Source organism: Gopherus evgoodei, unplaced genomic scaffold (genome assembly GCF_007399415.2).
Source record: "Gopherus evgoodei ecotype Sinaloan lineage unplaced genomic scaffold, rGopEvg1_v1.p scaffold_47_arrow_ctg1, whole genome shotgun sequence".
NCBI lineage: Eukaryota > Metazoa > Chordata > Testudines > Testudinidae > Gopherus > Gopherus evgoodei.
Genome location: NW_022060068.1, coordinates 298,079 through 321,396, shown reverse-complemented (window position 1 = coordinate 321,396; position 23,318 = coordinate 298,079). Strand labels below are relative to the sequence as shown.

The following is a 23,318-nucleotide window of genomic DNA, read 5'->3' as shown; positions in this document are numbered from 1 at the left end:
CCATTGGCTCTGAGAACAAACTCCTGCTCTGCTCCTGTGCTGAATAGGGACTGCTCTGCAAAGTACCCCCATCTCACATATACCCCAGCCCATCCACACAGACCCCCAAATGCCCCATACATACCTCAGCAACCCTCCACCACCCCCATCTCATCAGCCCTGGACCCCTTTCCCCCCGCCCAAATGTCAGACAGAAGCAGCTGGGCCAAACCTGAGAAGTGTTGCAACTTCACTCATATTTGGCTCAGCCCCCCTTCCATCCCATGATGGAGGGACAGATAGGCCAAATTTGAGCGGTGCTGTGACCCTATGTGTCAGGTGATGTGCCAGAGCATCATTCCATCCTGGATTTCAGGTGCTAGAGTCACTCTCCAGACCGCTCCAACACTATGTCCTGGATCTCACGGACCTCGTGTGGTTTACCCATTCCTCTGCTTGCTGTGCATCTTTGGGTGAATGGACAATGCATCTGTCTGGAAGAAGCTGCTGAGTCACTTTAACAGCAGCAAGTCAGAGGCACCGAGAGGACTGTCTTGCACATACGAACTGCAGCAGGGCCGGTCATGACAACATGGTTGGAAAGAAGGGGTCTGTGACACCAGGATCCAGTCTGAGAGGTAGAACTGTAGGCACCCCTCCTCGCCCTCCCCCCCGAGACAGAGAGGGAGCAGAACCAGTCACCTAAGGGGCACACTCAAGAGATTCCAGAGGTCAGACATTGCTCATTCTGTAACCACAACAGGATGGTGGAAACAGAGGGTGACCTAGTCTAAAGGGAGGTCACCCTGGGATTTCCATTCTGGCAGATTGCCTGTCATGTGCAAAGAGCATCCAGGGAGAGATCACACACACAGCTCATACCTGAGCTGTCACACATACCAATTATAACATTTCTCCTCATTTCCTCTTGCATATTATCCAAACTGCTAATACTGTATCACAGTCCTAGGAATCAAACATCTTCTCTTCACATTCTTTACCACTGTTGGAAGCAGTGTCCCCAGCCAGCTACTGCACTGTGGTCAGTATCTGCCCTACAATGCTTCCTCTTCGTAGGGGGAGGGAGCACATTTCCGAGATGACCCCACCCCAGAACAATACACCCCAATGACACTGCAGTTCCACAATAGCAGTGTGCAACCCCCACACAGCATCAGTACAGAGCACCCCACCAACACTGCCCACCCTGGGCCAGTAGAGTCCGCCCCAATGACACTGCCCCTCCCTCACCCAGGGCCAGCTCAGTGCTCCAACACTGCACCTTTGCCTCCCCACCCTTCACCCACCCAACACTGCCACCCCACACCAGTACAGTGCACCCTGACACGGGGCACCCACCCTAGGGCAGCGCACCTCAACACGACCCCATTCCCACCCTATGATGCAGCATCCCCCATCCCAAGACCAGCTCACTGCACATCTTATGCCAAGATGCTGCAGCCCCAGGCCCCTCTCACTGGGGTGAGCTTGAGGTCCTGCAGCACGTCGTCCATGTAATGATACTCTGAGAGCTCCGTCTCCACCATCTCATTCTTGAGCTCCAGCACCCGGCCCATCACCCCATCGAGCATGTGCTGTAGCACCCGGCGTTTCTGCGGATGCACCATCTGGTCGTAGCAGGTCTCCAGGCAGCGCAGGATCTGTGTGTAGCGCAGGAACAAGGTGGCCAGCATGTGGAAAAACAGCCTCTGGTCCTTCTCAGACCGTGGGGGCTGAGACGGCAGCTCCTGAGCCAGCAGCTCCTTCAGGGCAGCCTGGGACTCGAGCCACATCCTCATGTAGGTGCTAGAGAGAGCAGGACATCTCCTCAGGGCCAGGGGGCTGGAGATGTGGCCCCAGCCCATGCTGCTGGGGCCAACTGCCCCCTTGTCCTCCCTTCAGAGGAACAGCTCTGGCAGCCAAGCCCCAACCCCAGGGCCCATGGGCTGTTTGCATGGGGACTGCACAGAACTGCAGCAGGTGTAATTCACCGCTCCAGTGATTTGGGGTTATGTCAGTGTATGGACCTCCCCAGCCCACAACAGCAACCCAGCTTACAGCACCCACCTCCCCTTCAGCAGCCTAAAGTCAAACTCAGACTGCCTCTTTCTGCCCTTCACCAAACCTCCACCCTATCAGCCCAGTGCTCACACCCCCCATGCTGTACTGATCTCCCACCTCAGGCAGATACCTGCCCCACAATACCTCAAACCCTCACAGACCTCCCATTGCCCACACACACCCTTGCCCCAGTGCCCACACCCCACTGACCTCCCCAAGCTGACACCCCAGAATACCCCAGTGCCCAGGCCCCACATGCTGCACTGACTCCTGTCCCACACCACGCCTGGGGCCTCTCCCACCAAGCTGCAGCCCAGATTTTTCCCCATCCCCCTACACTGGGCCTCACCGGCTGGACATGGTGTCCACACCTGCTCCACTCTGCCCCCCGGGCTGCCCTGCGTGGAGGAATTGTCCCATCACCCTGGAGACCAAACTCCACCCCCCATTGTCTCCATGAGAACAGCCCTAATCAGTGGAACACTTGCTAGCTGCCCTGATATATGGGAGCGGAGATTGGCCCAGCCCGGGCAGGTGGCCTGAGCTGGCAGCACCCTGGTCCCGCACAGCCTGGCCCCAGGGGACACCCCCTGCCATCCAGGCCTGGGCAGGGCACTCACCTGGCTGGGACCCCCCTCGTGGAGTCAGAGGGGACCTTGTCCTGCTTAGCACCAGCCCATGGACCTGCAACCCCCACCAGCTGGGACATGGAGGGCATGGCCGGCTTGGTTCAGGGACAGCACCGGCCAGTGGCGGAGTCACACTTAACACCCCGCCCACACACACACACAGTCACTGCTCCCCCTTAGAGGTTGTAAGTTTTATTCCTGTGGGTCGGAACAGAGTCATCAGCTCCACAGCCCCCCACCCCTCGCTGCCTTTGCAGTCACTTGCTGCTGGTGTACTTGGTGACTGCTTTGGTGCCCTCAGACACGGCGTGCTTGGCCAGCTCCCCCGGCAGCAGCAGGCGGACGGCGGTCTGCACCTCCCGGCTGGTGATAGTGGAGCGCTTGTTGTACTGGGCTAGGCGGGAGGCCTCTGTGGCAATGCGCTCGAAGACATCATTCACAAAGGAGTTCATGATGCTCATGGCCTTAGAGGAGATGCCAGTGTCAGGGTGAACCTGGCAGGAAAGGGAAGAGTGTGAGGAGGGGTGGTAGCTAGCTCTGCCCCCATCCCATCCCACCCCCACGCTTGTCTCGGTCCCTTCCCCTGCACCAGGGGAGCTGCAGGAAAGGGACTGACAGCATGGGAGCATGGCACGCAGCAGGGGCATTTCTGGACCAGTGAAGGCAGCTGGCAGGAGAAGAAATAAGGGTCTGTGAACCTAAGGAGGACACCACTCCTGCCTTCAGCCAGATTTGTCATAAGCCAAGACAACTCCAGTCTGGTCTCAGAGTGGCAGTAGGCCGGTCCCAGCCTGTTGGCTTTGATCAGCATTACAGGAATATCAAGATGAGGCCCTGTAGCGCTGGGTGCAGCAGGCAGTCTCTGCCCCCGAGCTCACCCTTCTTGGGAATGGAGACAGCAGGTAGTGATGGCGGGGGACACTAGTGTTTTCCTATAGACGGCACACAGTGCAGCCCCCTGCTCAGGGCGTGAGCAATAGAGCACTCATCTCACAGATATCAGAACAACCCCACTAGATATTGAGGAGGGGAGCCCTCAGCTACCACCCACTTCCCCCAGTCCACTCTGCACCAGGCTGCAGAGCTAGGGAACAGAGCCATCAAGCAGGACTTTGCCATGGGAGCCCAGCAAGGCCATAGCAGCTGACAACTCCCTCCCCCAACTTTATGTAGAGGCTTTTTCTAGGCCGCTCAAGAGCCCCAGCACTGGTGCATCCCACCCTGGCGGTATGTGCAGCTTACGTCCCGGATTGGGGGAGGGACAGCCCTTGTCACTAGGGCTCTGGGAAGACAATACAGGAACCCTGCACTTGTCTGGTGCCCATTGATTTCAGAGCTACTGACTGACAGGAGGAGCTAACGGACTGCCCAAGGAACAGGTGTAATTGACAAAAGATGACAGCCCAGAAGGTAGTGGACTGCGTGTGTGAAGACACCAGAGAGAGGCATTGGTCAAAGGGTGATAGAGCCAGACCAGGAATCTTTGCATATAGAAGGGGTGGTAGCACAAATGCTAGAGATAAAATCCTGGGGGAGGGGCTGCTAGCAACAATCCTGTCCTAGGTCCCAGGTGAGGGTTAGGATGCGGTACCCCATAGGATCTTGCAGACCCTATGCCCCTCTCCAGTGCCTCCCCTCAGCTCAAAACACCCAGAGACCTAAGGAGGCTGAAGTCACACATACATGGTGTGTTAACATGTGTGTATCTGCTTCTGAGCACACACACACAGTCTCCTTCTGGGAATCCCACCCCACCTGCAGGGGTAACAACATAACAGCTAGAATTGATTAGACTAGCCAGGTAGGATAAGCCCTTCACTCACTTGTTTCAGCACTTTGTAGATATAGACTGAGTAGGTCTCCCTCCTCTTCACCTTCCGCTTAGATTTCTTGTCCCCAGAGACAGGGCCTCGGCCTCGCTTCTTCCCAGCTTCTGCACTCATTCTTGATAACTCTCCAGGCACCACAAGCCAGGCTGTAAACCACTAGGGATAGCTATATAATGAGGGTATCACCTGCCACAGGTGAGATCGCTAAGGAGGGGAGGAGCTTCCCAGAGTGGATCCAGCCAGCAATTCTTCCTTGGGTGAGAGCCCCACTAACCCAGAGAGGAACTCAGAGGAAACTAATTTGGTTCAATGAAATTGTATTGGTCTGGCAAACTGCTAAAGTCTAAGAAAGGCAGACACTTGAGCCCCTCACAGGGAGCCAGGTTCCACCAGCCCAGCACAGGGCCAAAGGTTGGGGGGTTGTCCCCAATAGACCCAGTATGGGTCTTTACTGGGTGTTGGAGAGTTGTTTCCTAAATCTACCCCTGCTTGGTGGGAAGACTGCAAATCATAAAAGAGGGACTGACCAACTTCCCCAAGAGCTGCTGGGACCAGCTGGAGGCAAAGTATGTGTGCAGCAAGAAGGAAACACTGACTCTGTAGCTGAACAATCACAGTGAGGTGACCCCTGCGAGCCAGCGTGACCCTATCCCCAGTCCAAACTAGCCCAGGCAGCTCTCTGGAGACATGTCCCACTCACAAAAAGAGGACACATTGCAAAGACTGGGGTGAACTCTATGGCAGTAGTGCCTCCATGGACGCCCCTGGTCTTTGGTCCAGCGTGAATCTCTTCACCCTTGGGGGATATGCAGGGCTGCGGGGTGTGTGTGTGTGTCTCTGGAGCTCTCCTGGGGATGAATCAGTGACCACAAACTAGTGGTAAGAATCAGGTACAAAGCAGTCTTAACCCAGAGAGAATCACAGAATATCAGGGTTGGAAGGGATCTCAGTAGGTCATCTAGTCCAACCTCCTGCTCAAAGCAGGACCAATCCCCAGCTAAATCAAGGAGAGAGGAGGGACTGTGCCGCCAATGTGATGGAGGACAGACCGAGGTACTTTCTATCCAACGTCCCACAGATGAGAAGAGATTACTTCAGATGATTAAGAACCATAAAAGACATCTCATAAAAGGAAAATCCAAACAAACACTAATGAATGTGCCACTTCTGCCAGCCCCGTCTGGCTTCCCATCTGCACCTGGCTGGAGGAATCAGTGTCAATCAATGCACAGTGCTGGGAAAGGGGTTGGAAGCGCAGGAGAGTCTAGCTCTAGTAGTGAGCAGAAGACATCAGTGTCAGACCCCATCTCCGATGGGGATGGGAGAGGTGGGTCAGTCAGAACTTGTTCCTAGGGCTCAGAGGAGTCTATCAGCATCAGGCCCTGTGTCCAGCCTGGCGGATGGGCCAGCCCGAGATTAGAGGTTTGTCAGTGTCAGGATCTCTGCTTGGCTAGAGGCCACGTGTGGATCAGATGTGACACACAGCTGCCCCTGCATCACTGGCTTGCAGAATGGCTCACAAACTGTGTTGATAAAAGGCAACAATGTTTATGGAATGGGCTTCTGTAAGGCATGTCAATTGGTGCCACAGGACATTTTGATGAAAAACAGAATTATACAAAATTAACATGACACATACTAAATGGATTAAAAACTGGCAAAGTGACAGATCTCAAAAATGTAACTAAACAGGGAATCATCATCCAGCAGGTATGTTTCTAGTGGGGTACTGCAGGGATCAGTTCTTGGCCCTAAACTATTTAATATTTTTATTAGAGACCTGGAAGAAAACAAAATCATTCCTGGTCAAGTTGGCAGACAACACAGAGACTGAGGGAGAGGTAAATAATGGAGCAATCTGGACCACTTGGTAAACTGGACACAAGCAAACAATGTGTGTTTTAATCTGGCCAAATGTCCTTACCTAGGAACAAAGCATGAAGACCATATTTACAGAATGGCAGACTCTATCCTGGGAAGCAGTGACTCTGGAAAAGACTTAGGTCCTGATGCCTCATTGACTGAACATGAGCCCCCAGCCACCACTGTGCACAAAGCGGCTAATGTGATCCTTGGAGGTATAAATGGGAATATTGAGTAAAAGTAGCAAGATTACACTACTGCCTCCAGTTCTGGCGCTCATAATTCAAGAATCATAGAATGATAGAGTGAAAGGGCCTTAAGAGATCATCTAGTCCAGTCCCCTGCACTCATGGCAGGACTATGTATTATCTAGACCAGGGGTTCTCAAATTGGGGGTCGGGACCCCTCAGGGGGTCACATGGTTCTTACATGGGGAGTCATGAGTTCTCAGCCTCTACCCCAAACCCTGCTTTGCCTCCAGCATTTATAATGGTGTTAAATATATTAAAAGTGTTTTTAATTTATAAGGGGGGGGGGTTCTCACTCAGAGGCTTTCTATGTGAAAGGGGTCACCAGTACAAAAGTTTGAGAACCACTGATCTAGAGCTTCCTGAAAGGGGTCTGTCTAACCTGCTCTTAGAAATCTCGTGTGATAAATGAAAGGGGAGGGGAGGAAGCTCCCTTTTATGGACACCCAACCAGTCAGTAGCTATAAAACCCCTCTTAGTAGCTGTTCTCTAATTGCTCTACCTGTAAAGAGTTAAAAAGTCACACTGCGATGCATAGGTAAAAGGAAGTGAGTGGGCACCAGGCCAAAAGAGCCAATGGGAAGGCTAGAACTTTTTAAAATTGAAAAAGGACTCCCCTTTTGTCTGTCTGTTGTTGTTCTCCTGGGGAAAGATGGACCGGGCAGCAGCTATGCTGTAAGAAGCTTGGGCCAAGTATAAAAAAATCATCAGTATCATACCTAAAAACTACTTATTTAAAACCCCAGATATGTAAGTAGATCAGGAAACGTTTAGGAAGATGCAATTAGGTTTATCCTTTGTTTTTTTATGGTTTGTAGATTCCTCTATGCTAACCTCAGGTGCTTTTTTTTGCTTGTATCCTTTAAACTGAACCTCAAGAAAGCTATTCTTGGTGCTTAATCCTGGTAGTAGCTCTTTTAAAATGGAGCAATAGCCTGAGTTCCCAGATGTATTTTCTTCCTTTTTTAAAAATAAAATTTACCTATTTTAAGAACAGAATTGGATTTTTGTGTCTTAAGAGCTTTGTGCATATGTTGTTTAATTAGCTGGTGGCAACAGCTGATTTCCTCCCCCACCCCTTCTTTCTCAGCTCTTCCCCGGGGGTGGGGTGGGGGTGGTGGAAGGGGCTTGAGGGTACCCACAGGAAGGAATTCCCAAGTACACCCTCCTGGGCTTTCAAAGGGGTTCTGCACTTGGGTGGTGGCAGCATTTACCAATCCAAGGTCAGAGAAAAGCTGTAATCTTGGGAGTTTAATACCAGCCTGGAGTGGCCAGTATTAATTTTTAGAATCCTTGCGGGCCCCCATCTTCTGCACTCTAAGTGCCAGAGTGCGGAATCAGCCTTGACATCTCCAGTGATGAAGATTCCACAACCTCCCTAGGCAATTTATTCCAGTCTCTAACCACCACGACAGGAAGTTTTTCCTAATGTCCAACCTAAACCGCCCTTGCTGCAATTTAAGCCCATTGCTTCTTGTCCTACTCTCAGAGGCTAAGAACTAGCATTTTTCTCCCTCTTCCTTGTAACAACCTTTTATGTACTTGAAAACTATCATGTCCCCTTTCAGTCTTCTCTTTTCCAGACTAAATAAACACAATTTTTTTAATCTTTCCCCATAGGTCAAGTTTTCTAGACCTTTAATAATTTTTGTTGCTTTTCTCTGTACTTTCTCCAATTTGTCCACATCTTTCCTGAAATATGGCGTCCAGAATTGGATACAATACTTCGGTTGAGGCCTAATCAGCAAGGAGTAGAGCAGAAGAATTACTTCTTGTGTCTTGCTTGCAACACTCTTGCTAATACAAGGATGGTGATACATTGCACCGAGGTCAGAGAACTTTGACAATGATTAAAAGACTGGAAAACCTGCCTTATAGTGATAGACTCAAGGGCCCAGATCCACAGCAATAGTTAGGCACCTAAACTCACCCAACACCTAGGTTTTCAGGGTAAAAGTTTCTTCGCCACCTATGTTTATATTTCTGGGCATGTGAGGCGCTGCGGCCTCTCCTCGGGTGTCCAAATGCCTGTCTCCCACCTAAGGCTCAGAGCAATTCACAAGCCAGGCAAGAACATAAGAACGGCTGTACCGGGTTAGACCAAAAGTCCATCTAGCCCAGTATCTCTCTACCGACAGCGGCCAATGCCAGGTGTCCCAGAGGGAGTGAACCTAACAAGCAATGATGAAGTGATCTCTCTCCTGCCATCCACCTCCATCCTCTGACAAACATGGCTAGGGACACCATTCCTTACCCATCCTGGCTAATAGCCATTTATGGACTTAACCACCATGAATTTATCCAGTTCTCTTTTAAATGCTGTTATAGTCCCAGCCTTCACCACCTCCTCAGGTCAGGAGTTCCACAAGTTGACTGTGCGCTGTGTGAAGAAGAACTTCCTTTTATTTGTTTTAAACCTGCTGCCTATTAATTTCATTTGGTGACCCCTAGTTCTTGTATTATGGGAATAAGTAAATAACTTTTCCTTGTCCACTTTCTACACATCATTCATGATTTTATAGACCTCTTTCCTGTCCCCCCTTAGTCTCCTCTTTTCCAAGCTGGAAAGTCCTAGCCTCTTTAATCTCTCCTCATATGGGACCCTCTCCAAACCCCTAATCATTTTAGTTGCCCTTTTCTGAACCTTTTCTAGTGCTAGAATATCTTTTTTGAGATGAGGAGACCACATCTGCACACAGTAATCGAGATGTGGGTGTACCATCGATTTATATAAGGGCAATTGTATATTCTCAGTCTTATTCTCTCTCCGTTTGGCTGTCTAAAGTCACATGCAGGGCCTAATCCTGTAGGCATACTCAGAGGCTGCCTACTGGATCAGGTTCCAGTCAAAATCCAGGAGGAGGAAGAGGTGGTGGTAGTTCTATTATACTGTGGAATAATACTTAATAGTTATACGGCCAGAGAGCGAGAGAATAACTCTGCAGTCCAGTGGTTAGGGCACGCTTCACCCCCTGGGAGGGGGGAGACTCCAATTATGGTCCCCTTGCACCAGTCACTTTTTAATGATTTAATCTCCAGTGGAACAGCTTCAAAGAGAGTGACTGAGGGTGCCCACATCAGAATATTCCATAGCTTCCCCATGCAAGCACTGAGTGGTGGGAGACCCCTGTTCAAATCTTTTCTCCAACTCTGGCAGAGAAGGGGGAATTGAACCCAGCTCCCCTACATCCCATCTAAGTGCTCTAACCCCTGGATTAAAAGTTATATGGGCACCACCTCCTCTTCTGGATGTTTTGTGTGGAAACACTCAGGATACTAAGCCACCTGCCTCTAGGGGCAGGATTCATGGATCACTAAGCAGAGACAGGCGATTCCTTGCAGCCTGGACATGGGTGCTCGAGAAGGGATGGACTTCATGCACACCCTTCTCATCGACATATCCCTCCCTCCCATGCTGGCTTTGGGGATTGCATTCTCAGGTTCACATCTCTCCCTATTCATCACAGAGGGAGCCTACGCACGGAACTCAGGCTTTGGGGATTGCAGTGTTGTTCCTGTGATTTCCTAGGCCCCATGATGCCCAGCATTGCAATGCCCAAGTACCTTTGTGGATTTCACCCAAAGAGCTCAAACTATTTAGTTTAACCCAGAAAAACTGAAGGGATGACTTGATCAAAGTCTGCAAGTACACACATGGAGAACAGAAATTGGACAAAGGGTTCTTCCATCGAGCAGACAAAGGTATAACAAGATCCCAGGGCTAGAAGCTGAAGCTAGACAAATTCATACTAGCAATAAGGTGCAAATGTTTAACAGTGAGGGTTATGAACCATTGGAACAACTTAGAACCATAGAATTTCAGGGTTGGAAGGGACCTCAGGAGGTATCTAGTCCAACCCCCTGCTCAAAGCAGCACCAATCCCCAGACAGATTTTTGCACCAGATCCCTAAACTCACAACACTGGGTTTAGCAGGCCAATGCTCAAACCACTGAGCTATCCGTCCCCCGTGTGGATGCTCTTCTAGAAGATATGCTCTAGTTCAAACAGGAATTAATACAGGGAAGCCAGGGATGGTCAGCCTAAGTATGCTTGGTCCAGGGGCTGGACTAACAGAACTTGAGGTCCCTTCCTAAGGCCTGGATGATGCAGGTGGTCAGACCGGATGATCACAGCCATGCCTTCTGGCCTTACAATCTATTCCCATTAATTTACTGAACTCTCATTTACTTAAGATGGGCATGTCTGGAGTTGTTGTGCAGTGACCAGAGGAATATGAGGTGTGCGCCGGGCATTACTGCCCCTTGCTCTTGGCCAGTGAGCATGGAATGCCTGCCACAAAGAGGCTCTCTGGAGCCATGAGAGCACCTTGTATGCATGAGTTTGTGGTTATTGTTCAACTATCCAAATCAGCCCTTTGCAGCCAGGTTTTGTTGGTCCCTAGCCCTGGACAGGCACAACTCACCTGCACACTGCTTGAGCTTCAGCTGAGACATGACATGTAGTCACATGTGATCTCTGAGTGGCTGCTCACCCTTTGAACATAGCCAATCACAATATATATGGGACACGGGCTGTTACTCTGAATAATTTGGTCAGATTTGTACATTATTTTTGTTAATTAAAAGCATTCTCTTTCCCCCTCCACCCACCCACTTCATCTGCACTCCAAGCTTCCCAGGCCTTGCTGCTGGCCTTCTGAAGATGGGTGTTCAGCATGATAAATCCATAAACCTGTCGTGTAGTCAGACCAGTTTAATTCCTAGAGTAAGGGCACAAGAGACTATTCTAACCAGCCAGGATGGCCTCCTGCTTAGCCCAGGGAAGAGAATCTCAGCCCGGGATTCCTCCATCCCGCCCAGAACATCTGATTGAGCTACAGCAAGTCTGTTAGAGACACTCCACTACAGCCCCTAGAGAAGTTCTTCTAATGATTAGTTATCCTTCCTGGTAAAAAAACTGTCTTGCTTCGGCTCCCAGTCCTTCAGTCTCCTTCTGCCTTTGTCTGCTAGATCCAAAAGGCATCTGCTATCAGAAATCTCTTTCCCCATACAGGTACTTATAGACCATGATCAAGTCACCTCTTAAGCTTCTCTTGCACAAATTCAGTAGATGGAGCTTTTGAAGTCTCTTACACTAAGAAAAGTTTTCCAGACCTCAAATAATTCTTGTACTGCTTCTCTGAAAAACTTTCCAATTTACAATCATAGTTTTTGAAATGTTGACACCAGAACTGAACAGCTACAGCTACACCCTAGGAGCTCATGTTTCCACCATAACCTCTTAACTCCTTTCCAGAGTCACTTCTTTCCAGAATACAGCTCCCTAGTCCGTTAAATGTGACCTACGTTCTTTGTGGCTAATGTATGACCTTGCATTTGGCAGTACAGAAACACTGTTCAGATACACTCAGCTTTCTGTGTATTTCAAATAATGTTATACAACTAACCTGTCCCCCATCACTATTTACCACTCCACAAATTTTTGTCATTTGCAAATTTTGCAAACTGTGATTTTATATTTTCTTCTATATCATTGATAAAGATATTGAAGAACATTGGTTGAGAACAGCTCAGTGCTGGACTGCACTAGATGATTCCCTATTTACTAGTTGGAAATCTCTTATCCAGTTTAGTTTAGAGTGTGACACAGTGATTTTGTGCAGTGCTCATTTTTAGTCCCATATGACATTCTGATATGTCAAATACCAAGACAGCTACCTCTTATCAAAAACAAGATTACAAGCTTCTTGCTGTTTGGTCTGAAGGTTATTTTTGTCTTCTGAGCTGTTTATTGTGGAAGTAGCCTTTGCAGGAGTAAAGATTTTAACTTCTTCACTTCTGACAAGTTTCTCTGACTCGGTGTAAAGTACATGAATATAGATTAGCAGCCTATTCTGGAAATTGGCACAGCCTCAATGCATGGGCTGAGGAGAAACAAGCACCAATTCCTTTCTAAAAACCTGCTAGAAAATGAGAACACCAAAGACTGGATTTTGGCTTCCTTTCAGCCCAATAAGTAAGGGAGAACTGTCCAGCCCAAGATACATGATCTTGATTGCTGAAAGAGCTGCATTATGTCACATTCAACTAAGTCAGTAAGAAGATAAAGGCACGCAAGTGCCCTGGAAAAGTACAGAACTGTAGTTTTTATTTAACATGTCTTATTTATTGCACTCCTGAAATGAATGGTACTATTGTATCAACTCACCTCAGCACCTCTGCAGCTCAGTTGCCTCATCTTCCAGTACAAATAAGTACAATTGGGTGACTATCCTGTACTAACAGGGGGCATTTGGTGTCAGTAGGAAAGACTCCAGCATTTGCCCCAGGTCCAGGACAGGGTGCTGATAGGGCCCGGTATCATGCACTAAAACCCAAGCAGCTCAGCACTAGCTGAGAGCTGGTTCCGTGCTCTCACGCCCAGTGCACCTCACAGGAGGAGGAAGGAAAGCAGGAGACTGTTCTTCCCTCTTTATTGACTGATGGATTCTCAGGCAGATCTGGTAATTACACTGTTAAATAATCATTAAAAAACAAACCAAGGCCCGAGGAGTTTGAAGTGAAGTTTCTAAACTGAAGCAGGAAGTTGGGGGTGAAGGGTGAGAAGATGGGCTAGGGTCTCCACTTCTGTATCACTGCAAGTCAGATTCCCTACTGTCATCACCATGACTCCAGCCTATTGGAGTAGAAGGTCTGGTGTAGGAAGAGACACCATCCAGGTGTGGATACAGTTGCCTGAGTGCAATCGGAATAGAAGGGAAGGGGTTGTCCAGATGTAGAGATACAGGGAGGGTCGAGGAGAAGCAATGTTGCAGCAATGCTAGAAGAGAACCACAGAGACAGCAGCAGAGTCCGATTCCAGGCAGCAGGAGGGTGGGTCAGGCTGGCCACTGTGTCAGTCTCCACGGAGAGCACCTGACCGACCCCTCCAGCACTCACACATTGTGGGTCTTTTTGGTGAGCTGGGGCTCCTCATCCACTAGTTTTGACTTGAGATGTTCCTTGTAAGCAAGGATGTCACCCTGCCACTTTGCGATTGTCTGCTTCTCACAGACCCAGATCTCTTGGGCAACCTGAAAACATAGGAAGGTGGTCCTTAGAGCAGCTCTGCTCAGAGGAACACGAGGTGGGGGATTCCCTCCCCACCCCACATCGGGGCCCAAGCTCCCTTGTCCCCTTTTGTCCAGCCAAAGCAGGCAAGGTTTTGCAGCTGCCAGCAGCTCACTAACTCAGCTAAGCACATTCATAGCCATTACGCCAAATTAGGTGATCAGCATAACAGGCCACAGAATCTCACCCAGGAATTCGTGCATCCAGCCCATCACATCTGGCTGAGCTAGAGTGGGTCTGATAGAGACAGACGCTCACTCCCAATTTACTGGCTGAGAAAAGCACTTGACGAACCCCTCTCACCATCCTTACCTGTTGGATGAGCCTGAAGTCATGGCTGACAAGCATCATTCCTCCCTCAAACTCGTTGATGGCATCTGCCAGAGCGTCTATTGTTTCTATATCCAAGTGGTTGGTGGGTTCATCCAGGAAGAGCATGTGGGGATTCTGCCAGGCCAGCCACGCGAAACACACACGGCACTTCTGCCCATCAGAGAGGTTCCGGATGGGGCTCACCTGTCAAACAGATACTGCTTACAGCTCTGCACAGGCACAGACTGCATCAGTTCCCAGAGACTGTTCCTCCCATGAGAGTCAGGGTGGAGTACTGCATGTTAGAAGTTGAATTCTCCATGGGCAGCACCTCTGCATCACAGCAGGGCAGCTGCAGTGGGCTCCTGCCTTGACTAACCCTTCCCCCACCACTGCACCAAGGATCCTGCAGATTTCTGAAGCAGGAACAGGGAGCAGTCAACGATGCTGCTCATACTTGAAGTCCCATCAGGTACAGAATTAATTTAGGGGTGTTAGCCACATCCTACCCACAGCCCTAAATAATGCCCTCAGTTTCAGAGTGACTGGATGTTTCTACTAGAACGACTAGCTGGGAAAGTTAATTATTTATAGCTTTGTGGAATTAAGAGCCAAACCAGCTGGAAGTATTTAATCGGAAAAATTTGAACGATAATTGGGAATCATTTAGGAAACACCTTTCTAGATGCCCAAAAAGCCACAAATCGAGAAAGGTGGCCAAGCTGGTTAAAACCCAACTGTGGTTTAGAGGGGAAATGAAGGCAGCTATAAAAAAATGGAAGAAAGGGGAAACTGATATAAATTAATATAAAGCAGAAGTGTGGAACTGTAGAAAATTGATAAGAGATGCAATAATGAAATTTTTGCCTTTTCTGTATTAAGCACGAGTTTGACTTGGTAACACGGTATTTGATTGAAAACTAGAATAATAAAATTAACATGGCACACATTTAATTAATGAAAACTAACTGATAGCTCTCAAAAATGTAACTGAAAAAGGAATCATCATCAAGTGGCTGTGTTTCCAGTGTTTCCAGTTTTCCACAGGAAACTGTTCTCTACCCTATGCTATTTAACATTTTAATCAATGACCTAGAAGACAAAAGTCACCACTGATAAAGTTTGCAGAAGACACAAAAACTGGGGGATTGATAATGAAGATGACAGGTCACTGATTCAGATCAACTGTACTGGATTGCTTGGTAAACTGGGCACAACTAAATACACATTTTACTACAGCTAAATGTACATCTATACATTTAGGAACAAATTATGTAGGTCATACTTACAAGATAGGGGACTCTCTATCCTGGGAAGCAGTGACTGAAAAAGGCTTGGGGCGGGAGGAAGAGATGGTGGATAATCGGCAGAATGTGAGCACCCAGTCAATGCTGTGGCCAAAATGCTAGTACGATCCTGGGATGCATAAACAGGGAAATCTCGAGTAGGAGCAGAGAGGTTATTTTACCTCTGTATTTGGCACTGGTGTGACTGTTGCTGGAATTCTGTGTCTAGTTCTGGTGTTCACAATTCAGGAAGGATGTTGATAAACTGAAAAGCGTTCAGAGAAGAGCCACGAGAATGATCAAAGATTTAGAAAACATGCCTCATAGTGATAGACCCAAGGAGCTCAAATGTGTTAGCTTAACAAAAGGGTGGTTAAGGGGTGACCACATGGGGAACAAATATTTAATAATAAAAGTATAACACAATCCAATGTTGAAGCTAGACAAATTCAGACTGGAAATAATCCAAAATACTAACAGAGTAATAATTGTAATAATCCATAATTCTAAAAGAGTAATTAACCACTGGAACATCTTACCAAGGATCGGGGTGGATTCTCCATCTCTGACCATTTTAAAATCAAGATAGGATGTTTTTCTAAACATCTCTGCTCTAGGAATTATTCTGGGGAAGTTCTCTGGCCTCCGTTATACAGGAAATCAGGCTAACTGATCATAATGGTCCCATCTGACCTTGAAATCTATATAAAGCCGCTAAAGCTAGATGACTCAATTAGTCCAAACAAAAAGGCCTACTGATATAACTCAGGGACTATGTTAATACATCTGGTAAGCCAGAGCAGTGTGGGATTGGAAATCAATTAAAATGTATATGTTGGAAATTAGACCTACTTGGCAGACAAAATAATGAGAAGGCAGGCTATTTCACCCATCAATCTCTTGTGTGGTTTTTAAAGGGAAAGACTTTGGGAGGAAATTTTAAGGGACGACAGATGGGCTGCTATGACAATTGCTCACTGCCCTCCGTCTCCCGGGATCCACTGTAATATCAATGGACCTTTGTCATCCTGACACCAAGAAATTTCCTGGGTGAAGAGAGAAACCCCGATGACATTGCCAATCCCACTGGCATGGGCTGAATCCCAAACACCCACCCCCCGCAACATGTCCCTTTTCTTTTCCACCTTACTACTTTATTTTCCTCTCTCTCCTCTTTTGCCTTCTGTCTAATAACAGTGGCTTAGCTGGCCAAGACTGCATCTTTTCCAACACTGCAACCAAAAAGGTGGCTAAATGCAATGTCCTAAACAGCCCAACACTGGTACAAGTTTGCGATGTCTCGAAGGGGCTGAGAAGACCACATTCTGTGCCCTGTTTTTCCAGTAGCATGGCTGGAAGTGAGAATCAGCATCAGATACAGAAGCTGCATGTTCTCTCTTTGCCGTGCTGTTCTTTCCCTTCTAGGAAATGGGATTAGACATTAACAGCAGCCCATTTCAACTAACTTAGTCTCTCTTCTTTTGGGGAAAAGAGAATATCATCTATAACACCAATAAAGAGACAAGTAGCGGTGTGTGCAGGTGTTTTTCATTCTAAAAACCCATGCTCCAGCTAACGGGAAAGGGAACAAGGGATACTGTTAAAATGAAAACCATACCTACTTCACATTTGAAATACAGAAAAGAAAGAAACAGTTAAAAGTATCTTTAGTAAAAAGGTTAGAAAGCATTCTTAATGGTGTTTTTCATCGTATTAACAGACTGAGACCCTGTATACCACACTCCAAACCTTGTTTAGGCCCATACATTCCATCTAAATAAATACTAGAGAACTCCATTCCAGAGAGTGGCTGCAACTCAAGACAAGTTCATACCACTTTGTACTGTGACCCAAATGCCAGATCTAGAACCAGGCAAGGTCAGGCTGGGTTAGTATATGGATGGGAAACAAAGCAGACGCCAAGTCCATCTCAGACAGATCCAAGAATAATCCAAAAATAAGGGGGAGTGAAGAGTGCAGTGTAGCCGCTCAGGTCCCTTCCAATAAGCAGTGCAAAAGATGCCTCATCACAAAAAAAAAATCTAGTCCATGTGGAGGTGAAGGAAAGAAGGATCCTACAACTGGCCTTCAGACAGGGACCCTGTCAACTAATGGACCTGTTTCTTTCTGTTTAGGTACCGTGCTACATCAGATAGTAGGTATGGCCAACAATCGAATAGTCCCAGTGACCCGTGTTGAACATGCCATGTTTTCATTTCCACTAAAGACAGAAAAGATTTGTTGATGATGTGTAAATTGGTGGCCATCCAGGGGATGATAATCTGTGGGCTGGAAGTGCAAGCATCAGTACTACATAGCATCCAAGCAGACAGACTTTCGTATATTGATAAGGGAAGCTCGAGACCAAGGGAAAAATAAGTTTATGGCTGGCAGAATTGAGAATAATAAGGAGGAATCTTTTTCTAACTATATCATGAATGAGAGAAATCCTAGCAATTGCGCAGGCCCATTACTTGATGAAGATGGTAAAACTGTTAATGAGGAAGGGGCAGTCTTAAATAAATATTTCTGCATCATATTTGGAAAAAAAGCAGGCTGTGGTCACATCACATGAATAAACTACTGTTTAGTCCATTAGTACTAAGTGCAGCCAACGATTTTAGTTTATTCTTCATTTATTGTGTGATATATCTATCTATCTATCTATCTATATCATATGGATTCATTGTAGGATTATAGAAGTATAAGATTGATCAGTATTTAGCCCTTGTCTACAATACCAGGGTAAGTCGACCTAAGTTACACAACCCCAGCTATGTGAATAACGTAGCTGGATTTGACATAGCTTAGTGGACTTACTGCGGTGCCTATACCGTGCTGCATCGACAAGAGACTCTCTCCTGTTGACTTACTCTTCTTGTTCCGGGGGAGCACCAGAGTTGACAGGAGAGCAATCTGCGGTCGATTTAATGGGTCTTCAGTAGTTAAATCAGCAATTCTCAAACTTTTGTACTGGTGACCCCTTTCACATAGCAAGCCTCTGAGTGAGACCCCAAAGTGGGGCTTGGATGCAGGCTGACAGCTTACGATCCCCCATGTAAGAACCTTGTGACCTCCGAGGGGTCCCGACCTCCAGCTTAAGAACCCCTGCAATAAATCGACCCCTGGTGCATTGATTGGAGCAGGGTCGATCCCCGGTAAGTGTAGACATGCCCTTAGAGGGAATCATGTATTAGATACAAGACAGACAAGCTGAAACGCAAGAACCTGTTGGCTGAGGCTTGCAAGATTTTAGCTTAGCTCTTTTAGGCCTTGGAGACAAGAAATGCTGATACAAATAAATGACCAAGGAATAACACAATGCCCTGAGATGATGGGAAGAGAGGTACCAAATGGTGATATTGTGAAAAATTAGCCAGAAGATTAATTTTAAATCATAAAAACGCTGTAAAGGCACATCTGTTGTCAACATGTGCCTTAACCACGGGATACAGCTTGTGTGTCAAGGCTAATGAGAATAAAGAGAACCTACACAGCCTATAGCAGGGGTCGGCAACCTCAGGTACACGGCTCACCAGGGTAGGTACCCTGGTGGACCGAGCCAGTTTGTTTACCTGCTGCATCGGCAGGTTCGGCCGATTGTGGCTCCCACTGGCCGTGGTTTGCCGTCCCATGCCAACGGGGGCAGCAGGAAGCGGAGTGGGATGTGCTGGCCACGACTTCCCGCCACCCTCATTGGCCTAGGACGGCGAACCGCAGCCAGTGGGAGCCACGATCGGCTGAACCTGCTGACGCGACAGGTAAACAAACTGGCCCAGCCCACCAGGGTGCTTACCCTGGTGAGCCCCATGCCAGAGGTTGCCGACCCCTGGCCCATAGAAAACAGGGTCACTTAAGTTTTTAGGGTAAATCAGACCAATAAAGAAAAAGAGGGTTGACATTTCTATGGACATGTGCAGAACGTAGGAACAGGCAGAATCACATTATAAAAAGGGGGTGACGAGAGCAGGAAAATTGAGATTCCCATAGGAAAAGTCCAGCAGGAACCATCCCTCTACTGATGACCAATCCATGAAACACCCATCAGACCCCGACAGTATCATTAAGGGTGTGAGTATAACTATATGCTTGCGTAATCATAACTTTTTAACTGTATCTTTAATAAAAGTTGTAAGACAGACTAGACTTTGTACCTGTGAATGTCTGTGTGGTCACTATCCTTGGTCTTCATGTGTGCCTAGAGACTCTAAACCTGAAGCAAGTAGAACAGGTAACTTTCACTCTGTTAAGCGTAAAACTGTAGCCACCAGAGTCGAACCCACAATGGTGTAATACCACATTATAAAATTCACTTAAAATAAAAAAGTCTACCTGAGGATATTAAGAAATCTCTACTAGGGTTAAAATATTTTTAAAATCAATATAGAGAGTTCTAGAATGGCTGATTGAGATGATCTTTTTCCCACTGATGTTAGTTTTTCAAATATCTTTAAAAGCTGGGGAACTGGAAAAGCTGACAGGATTCAAATTAGTAAAAAAATGGATGGGGAATATACTACCTTTTTTTTTTTTAAACATGAAATTACAAGTTTGTCTGACAAAAGTAACCGTGTAGAAGTAGTATTCTTGATTTTTGTAAAGCCTTTGAATTAGTACCATGCCATTGATCAAAAAATTAGCATTACACAATATCAATAAGGTGCACATTAAATGGATTAAGAACTGGCTAACAGATCTCGAAAAGTAGTCATCAATGGTGAATTATCAAATAGGGATGTTTCTAGTGGGGTTCTGTGGATGACAAAGATTGGCAGAGTGAAAGTAATGAGGCGGTCTGGGCAGTTACATACAGCCATCTGGAGTGCTTTGTAAGCTGGGACCATTCAAACAAAATGCATTTTAATACAGACAAATGCAAAGTTCTTCAACTAGGAACAAGGGATGCACACCCGTGCTATAGAATAGCACTATACCTGAAAAGCAATCACTCTGAAAAGTATTTAGGGGTCATAGTGGACAAGCAACTCAACATGACAAGCATCTTCACACTGACTTGCCAACCTAGCGAGGAGAGCTTTAAACAAGGTTCAAAGGGGGCAGGTGATGAAAGCATAATTAGGGCAACCTTAACAGAGGGGCTGGATGGCAAGGGTAGAGTGAGAGGACATGGAAAGTTACAGTAGGGTCAAAGGAGCAATAAGAGAAATCAGTGGGGGAATCTGTTCAGCATCTTAGAAGTCTATACACAAATGCAAGGTGTATGGGGAAAAAAGGGAAAAACTGAAAGTATTAGTACACAAGCTAAATTATGACATAATTGACATCAGAGACGTGATGGGATAAGCGATTGGGCAACAAAATGGCAAATGAAATTTAATGTGGATAAATGTAAAGTAATGCATGTTGGAAAAAATAACCCCAACTATACATACAATATGATGGGGGCTAAATTAGCTACAACGAGCCAGGAAAAAGATCTTGGCGTCATCGTGGATAGTTCTCTGAAGATGTCCATGCAGTGCACAGAGGCAGTCAAAAAAGCAAGCAGGAGGTTAGGAATCATTAAAAAGGGGATGGAGAATAAGACTGAGAATATATTATTGCCCTTATATAAATCCATGGTACGCCCACATCTCGAATACTGTGTACAGATGTGGTCTCCTCACCCCAAAAAGAGATATTCTAGCACTAGAAAAGGTTCAGAAAAGGGCAACTAAAACAATTAGGGGTTTGGAGAGGGTCCCATATGAGGAAAGATTAAAGAGGCTAGACTAAGGGGGGGGATATGATAGAGGTTTATAAAATCATGAGTGATGTGGAGAAAGTGGATAAGGAAAAGTTATTTACTTATTCCCATAATACAGAACTAGGGGTCACCAAATGAAATTAAATAGGTAGCAGGTTTAAAACAAATAAAAGGAAGTTCTTCTTCACGCAGCGCACAGTCAACTTGTGGAACTCCTTACTTGAGGAGGTGGTGAAGGCTGGGACTACAACAGTGTTTAAAAGGGAACTGGATAAACTCATGGTGGCTAAGTCCATAAATGGCTATTAGCCAGGAAGGGTAAAGAATGGTGTCCCTAGCCTCTTTCATCAGAGGATGGACATGGAAGGCAGGAGAGAGATCACTTGATCATTGCCTGTTAGCTTCACTCCCTCTGGGGCACCTGGCATTGGCCACTGTCAGTAGACTGATACTGGGCTAGACGGACTTTTGGTCTGACCCAGTATGGCCGTTCTTATGTTCTCATAACTGAAATAGTGGTATAGGGGTATAGCTTGTTTTGGAAGGACAGGCAGGGAAAAAAGGGAGGAAGTGTTCCATCAAGAATATACACACTTGTTCTGAGGTCCAGAAGGTGAGGGGCAGACCAGTTGAAAGTCTCTGGGTAAAGAAAAAAAAAGGGGAGGGGGAAGAGGGAGGAGAGAGACTAGTGGACCCCTACAATGATGTAACTCCTATAGACCACCAAATCAGGAAGGGGAAGTGGATAAGACATTTCTGGAACAAACAAATTTCCAAGACACAAAACCAGGTAATTATGGGGGAAAATGTACCCGGATATCTGTTGGAAAAGTAACATGGTGAAATACACCATGTCCAATAAGTTCATGGAATGTCAAGGACGCTGCTGATATGTCACCACGAAAAAGCTTAACAGTGACCAGATACACAATCAGTATTAACAAAGAGCGGGGAAATGAACACAAGCCAACATAAGGAAAGAACAGGTTACAGAATATTTAGGTAATTTAGATGTAGTCATGTTGGTACGGCGTGATGAAATTCATTCCAGGGTACTTATAGAACTAGCTGAAGCAATCTCAGAACCGCTAGCAATGATCTTCAAGAACACAGAGGATGGACAAGGTCCCACAAGACTAGAGAAGGGCAAACATAGTACACCTCTACCTCGATACAACGCGACTCGATAACACGAATTCGGATATAACGCAGTAAAGCTCCTGAGTGGCAGGGCTGCGGACTCCGGTGGATCAAAGCATGTTTGATATAACATGCTTTCACCTATAACGCAGTAAGATTTCTTGGCTCCTGAGGACAGCGTTATATCGAGGCACAGGTGTACCTATCTTTAAAAAGGGTAACAAAAAGAGGACTCCATGAATTATAGAGCAGTCAAATCTAACTTCAATACCTGGAAAGATACTGCAAAAAATTATTCAACAATCAATTTGTAAGTATCTAGAGGATAATAGGGTGACAAGGAACAGCCAGCATGGATTTGTTAAGAACAATCATGCCAAATCAGCCCAGTGTCCTCCTTTGACAGGGTTACTGGTCTAATGGATAGGGAAGCAGCAGATGTGATGTGCCTTGATTTTAATAAGGTTTCTGACACAGTCCCATGTGACAGTCTCATAAGAAAACTAGGGAAATGTGATATAAATAAATTTACTATTAAGTGGGTGCACAACTGATTGAAAGACCATACTCAAAGTTGTTATCAATGGTTCGATGTGAAACTGGGAGGGCATATTGGTGTCAGTCCAGGGTCCAATAGTACTATTCAATATTTAATTAATGGGGGGAGGGGTAGCTCAGTGGTTTGAGCATTGGCCTGCTAAACCCAGGGTTGTGAGTTCAATCCTTGAGGGGGCCATTTAGGGAACTGGGGTAAAAATCTGTCTGGGGCTTGGTCCTACTTTGAGCAGGGGATTGGACTAGATGACTTCTTGAAGTCCAGGAGAGGAGAGCATGTTTACAATTCAACAAGATGAAAGTAAATAAAGACAAGTGGAAAGTTCTACACTTAAGAAGGACAAAAAAAAAAAATCAAATGCACAACACAGGGAATAACTAGTGAGGCATCAATTGGAGCACTGTGCCCAGTTCTAGGCTGCATTCCCTCTAAGCTGTGCAGTTGGGCAGCTACCCAGGAATTATTCAAGTGCCATGCACTTGATCAGCAGAGCCACACACAGCAGCGTGTGTTCAGGTGACCCCCACCCACTGCTTTGCAGCCACTTTGCTCCTGCAGCTGCTCCCAGGACCCTCCTGCTGGTTGTGCAGAGCAGGGGGGAGAGAAGAGAGGTGCTGATGTCAGGTTGTCCCCCTT

The 23,318-nt window shown here is 46.8% G+C and overlaps 2 protein-coding genes across 4 annotated transcripts in view; both read right to left on the bottom strand.

The window, feature by feature from the left end:
- Window positions 1-2,864: 2,864 nt before the first annotated feature.
- LOC115642916 (late histone H2B.L4) lies at window positions 2,865-6,150 on the bottom strand. Its single transcript, XM_030546580.1, has 2 exons — window positions 4,493-6,150; window positions 2,865-3,163 (listed from the first exon to the last, which is right to left on the bottom strand). Exons 1-2 carry the CDS (start codon window positions 4,610-4,612, stop codon window positions 2,927-2,929), a joined length of 357 nt encoding a protein of 118 aa, XP_030402440.1. The 5' UTR covers window positions 4,613-6,150; the 3' UTR covers window positions 2,865-2,926.
- Window positions 6,151-12,702: 6,552 nt separating this feature from the next.
- LOC115642915 (ATP-binding cassette sub-family F member 2) overlaps window positions 12,703-23,318 on the bottom strand; it is a 35,300-nt gene continuing 24,684 nt past the window's right edge. For 2 of the 3 annotated variants that reach the window (XM_030546577.1, XM_030546578.1), the window contains exons 14-15: window positions 13,994-14,197; window positions 12,703-13,644 (exon numbers count right to left, since the gene is read on the bottom strand). In XM_030546577.1, the coding sequence (XP_030402437.1) occupies window positions 13,507-13,644; window positions 13,994-14,197 (342 nt within the window). In that variant the 3' untranslated portion in view covers window positions 12,703-13,506. Of the gene's footprint in view, window positions 13,645-13,993; window positions 14,198-15,504; window positions 15,545-23,318 lie in introns of those variants that run through there. The other variant, XM_030546579.1, reaches the window with a different exon arrangement.

What these genes read in the sequence shown, in the direction of transcription:
- LOC115642916 (XM_030546580.1), bottom strand. Translation starts at nt 4,612, where the DNA reads ATGAGTGCAGAAGCTGGGAAGAAGCGAGGCCGAGGCCCTGTCTCTGGG. An exon ending in TCTACAAAGTGCTGAAACAA is followed by an intron (nt 3,164 to 4,492) that starts GTGAGTGAAGGG and finishes CTTTCCTGCCAG; the next exon opens with GTTCACCCTGACACTGGCAT.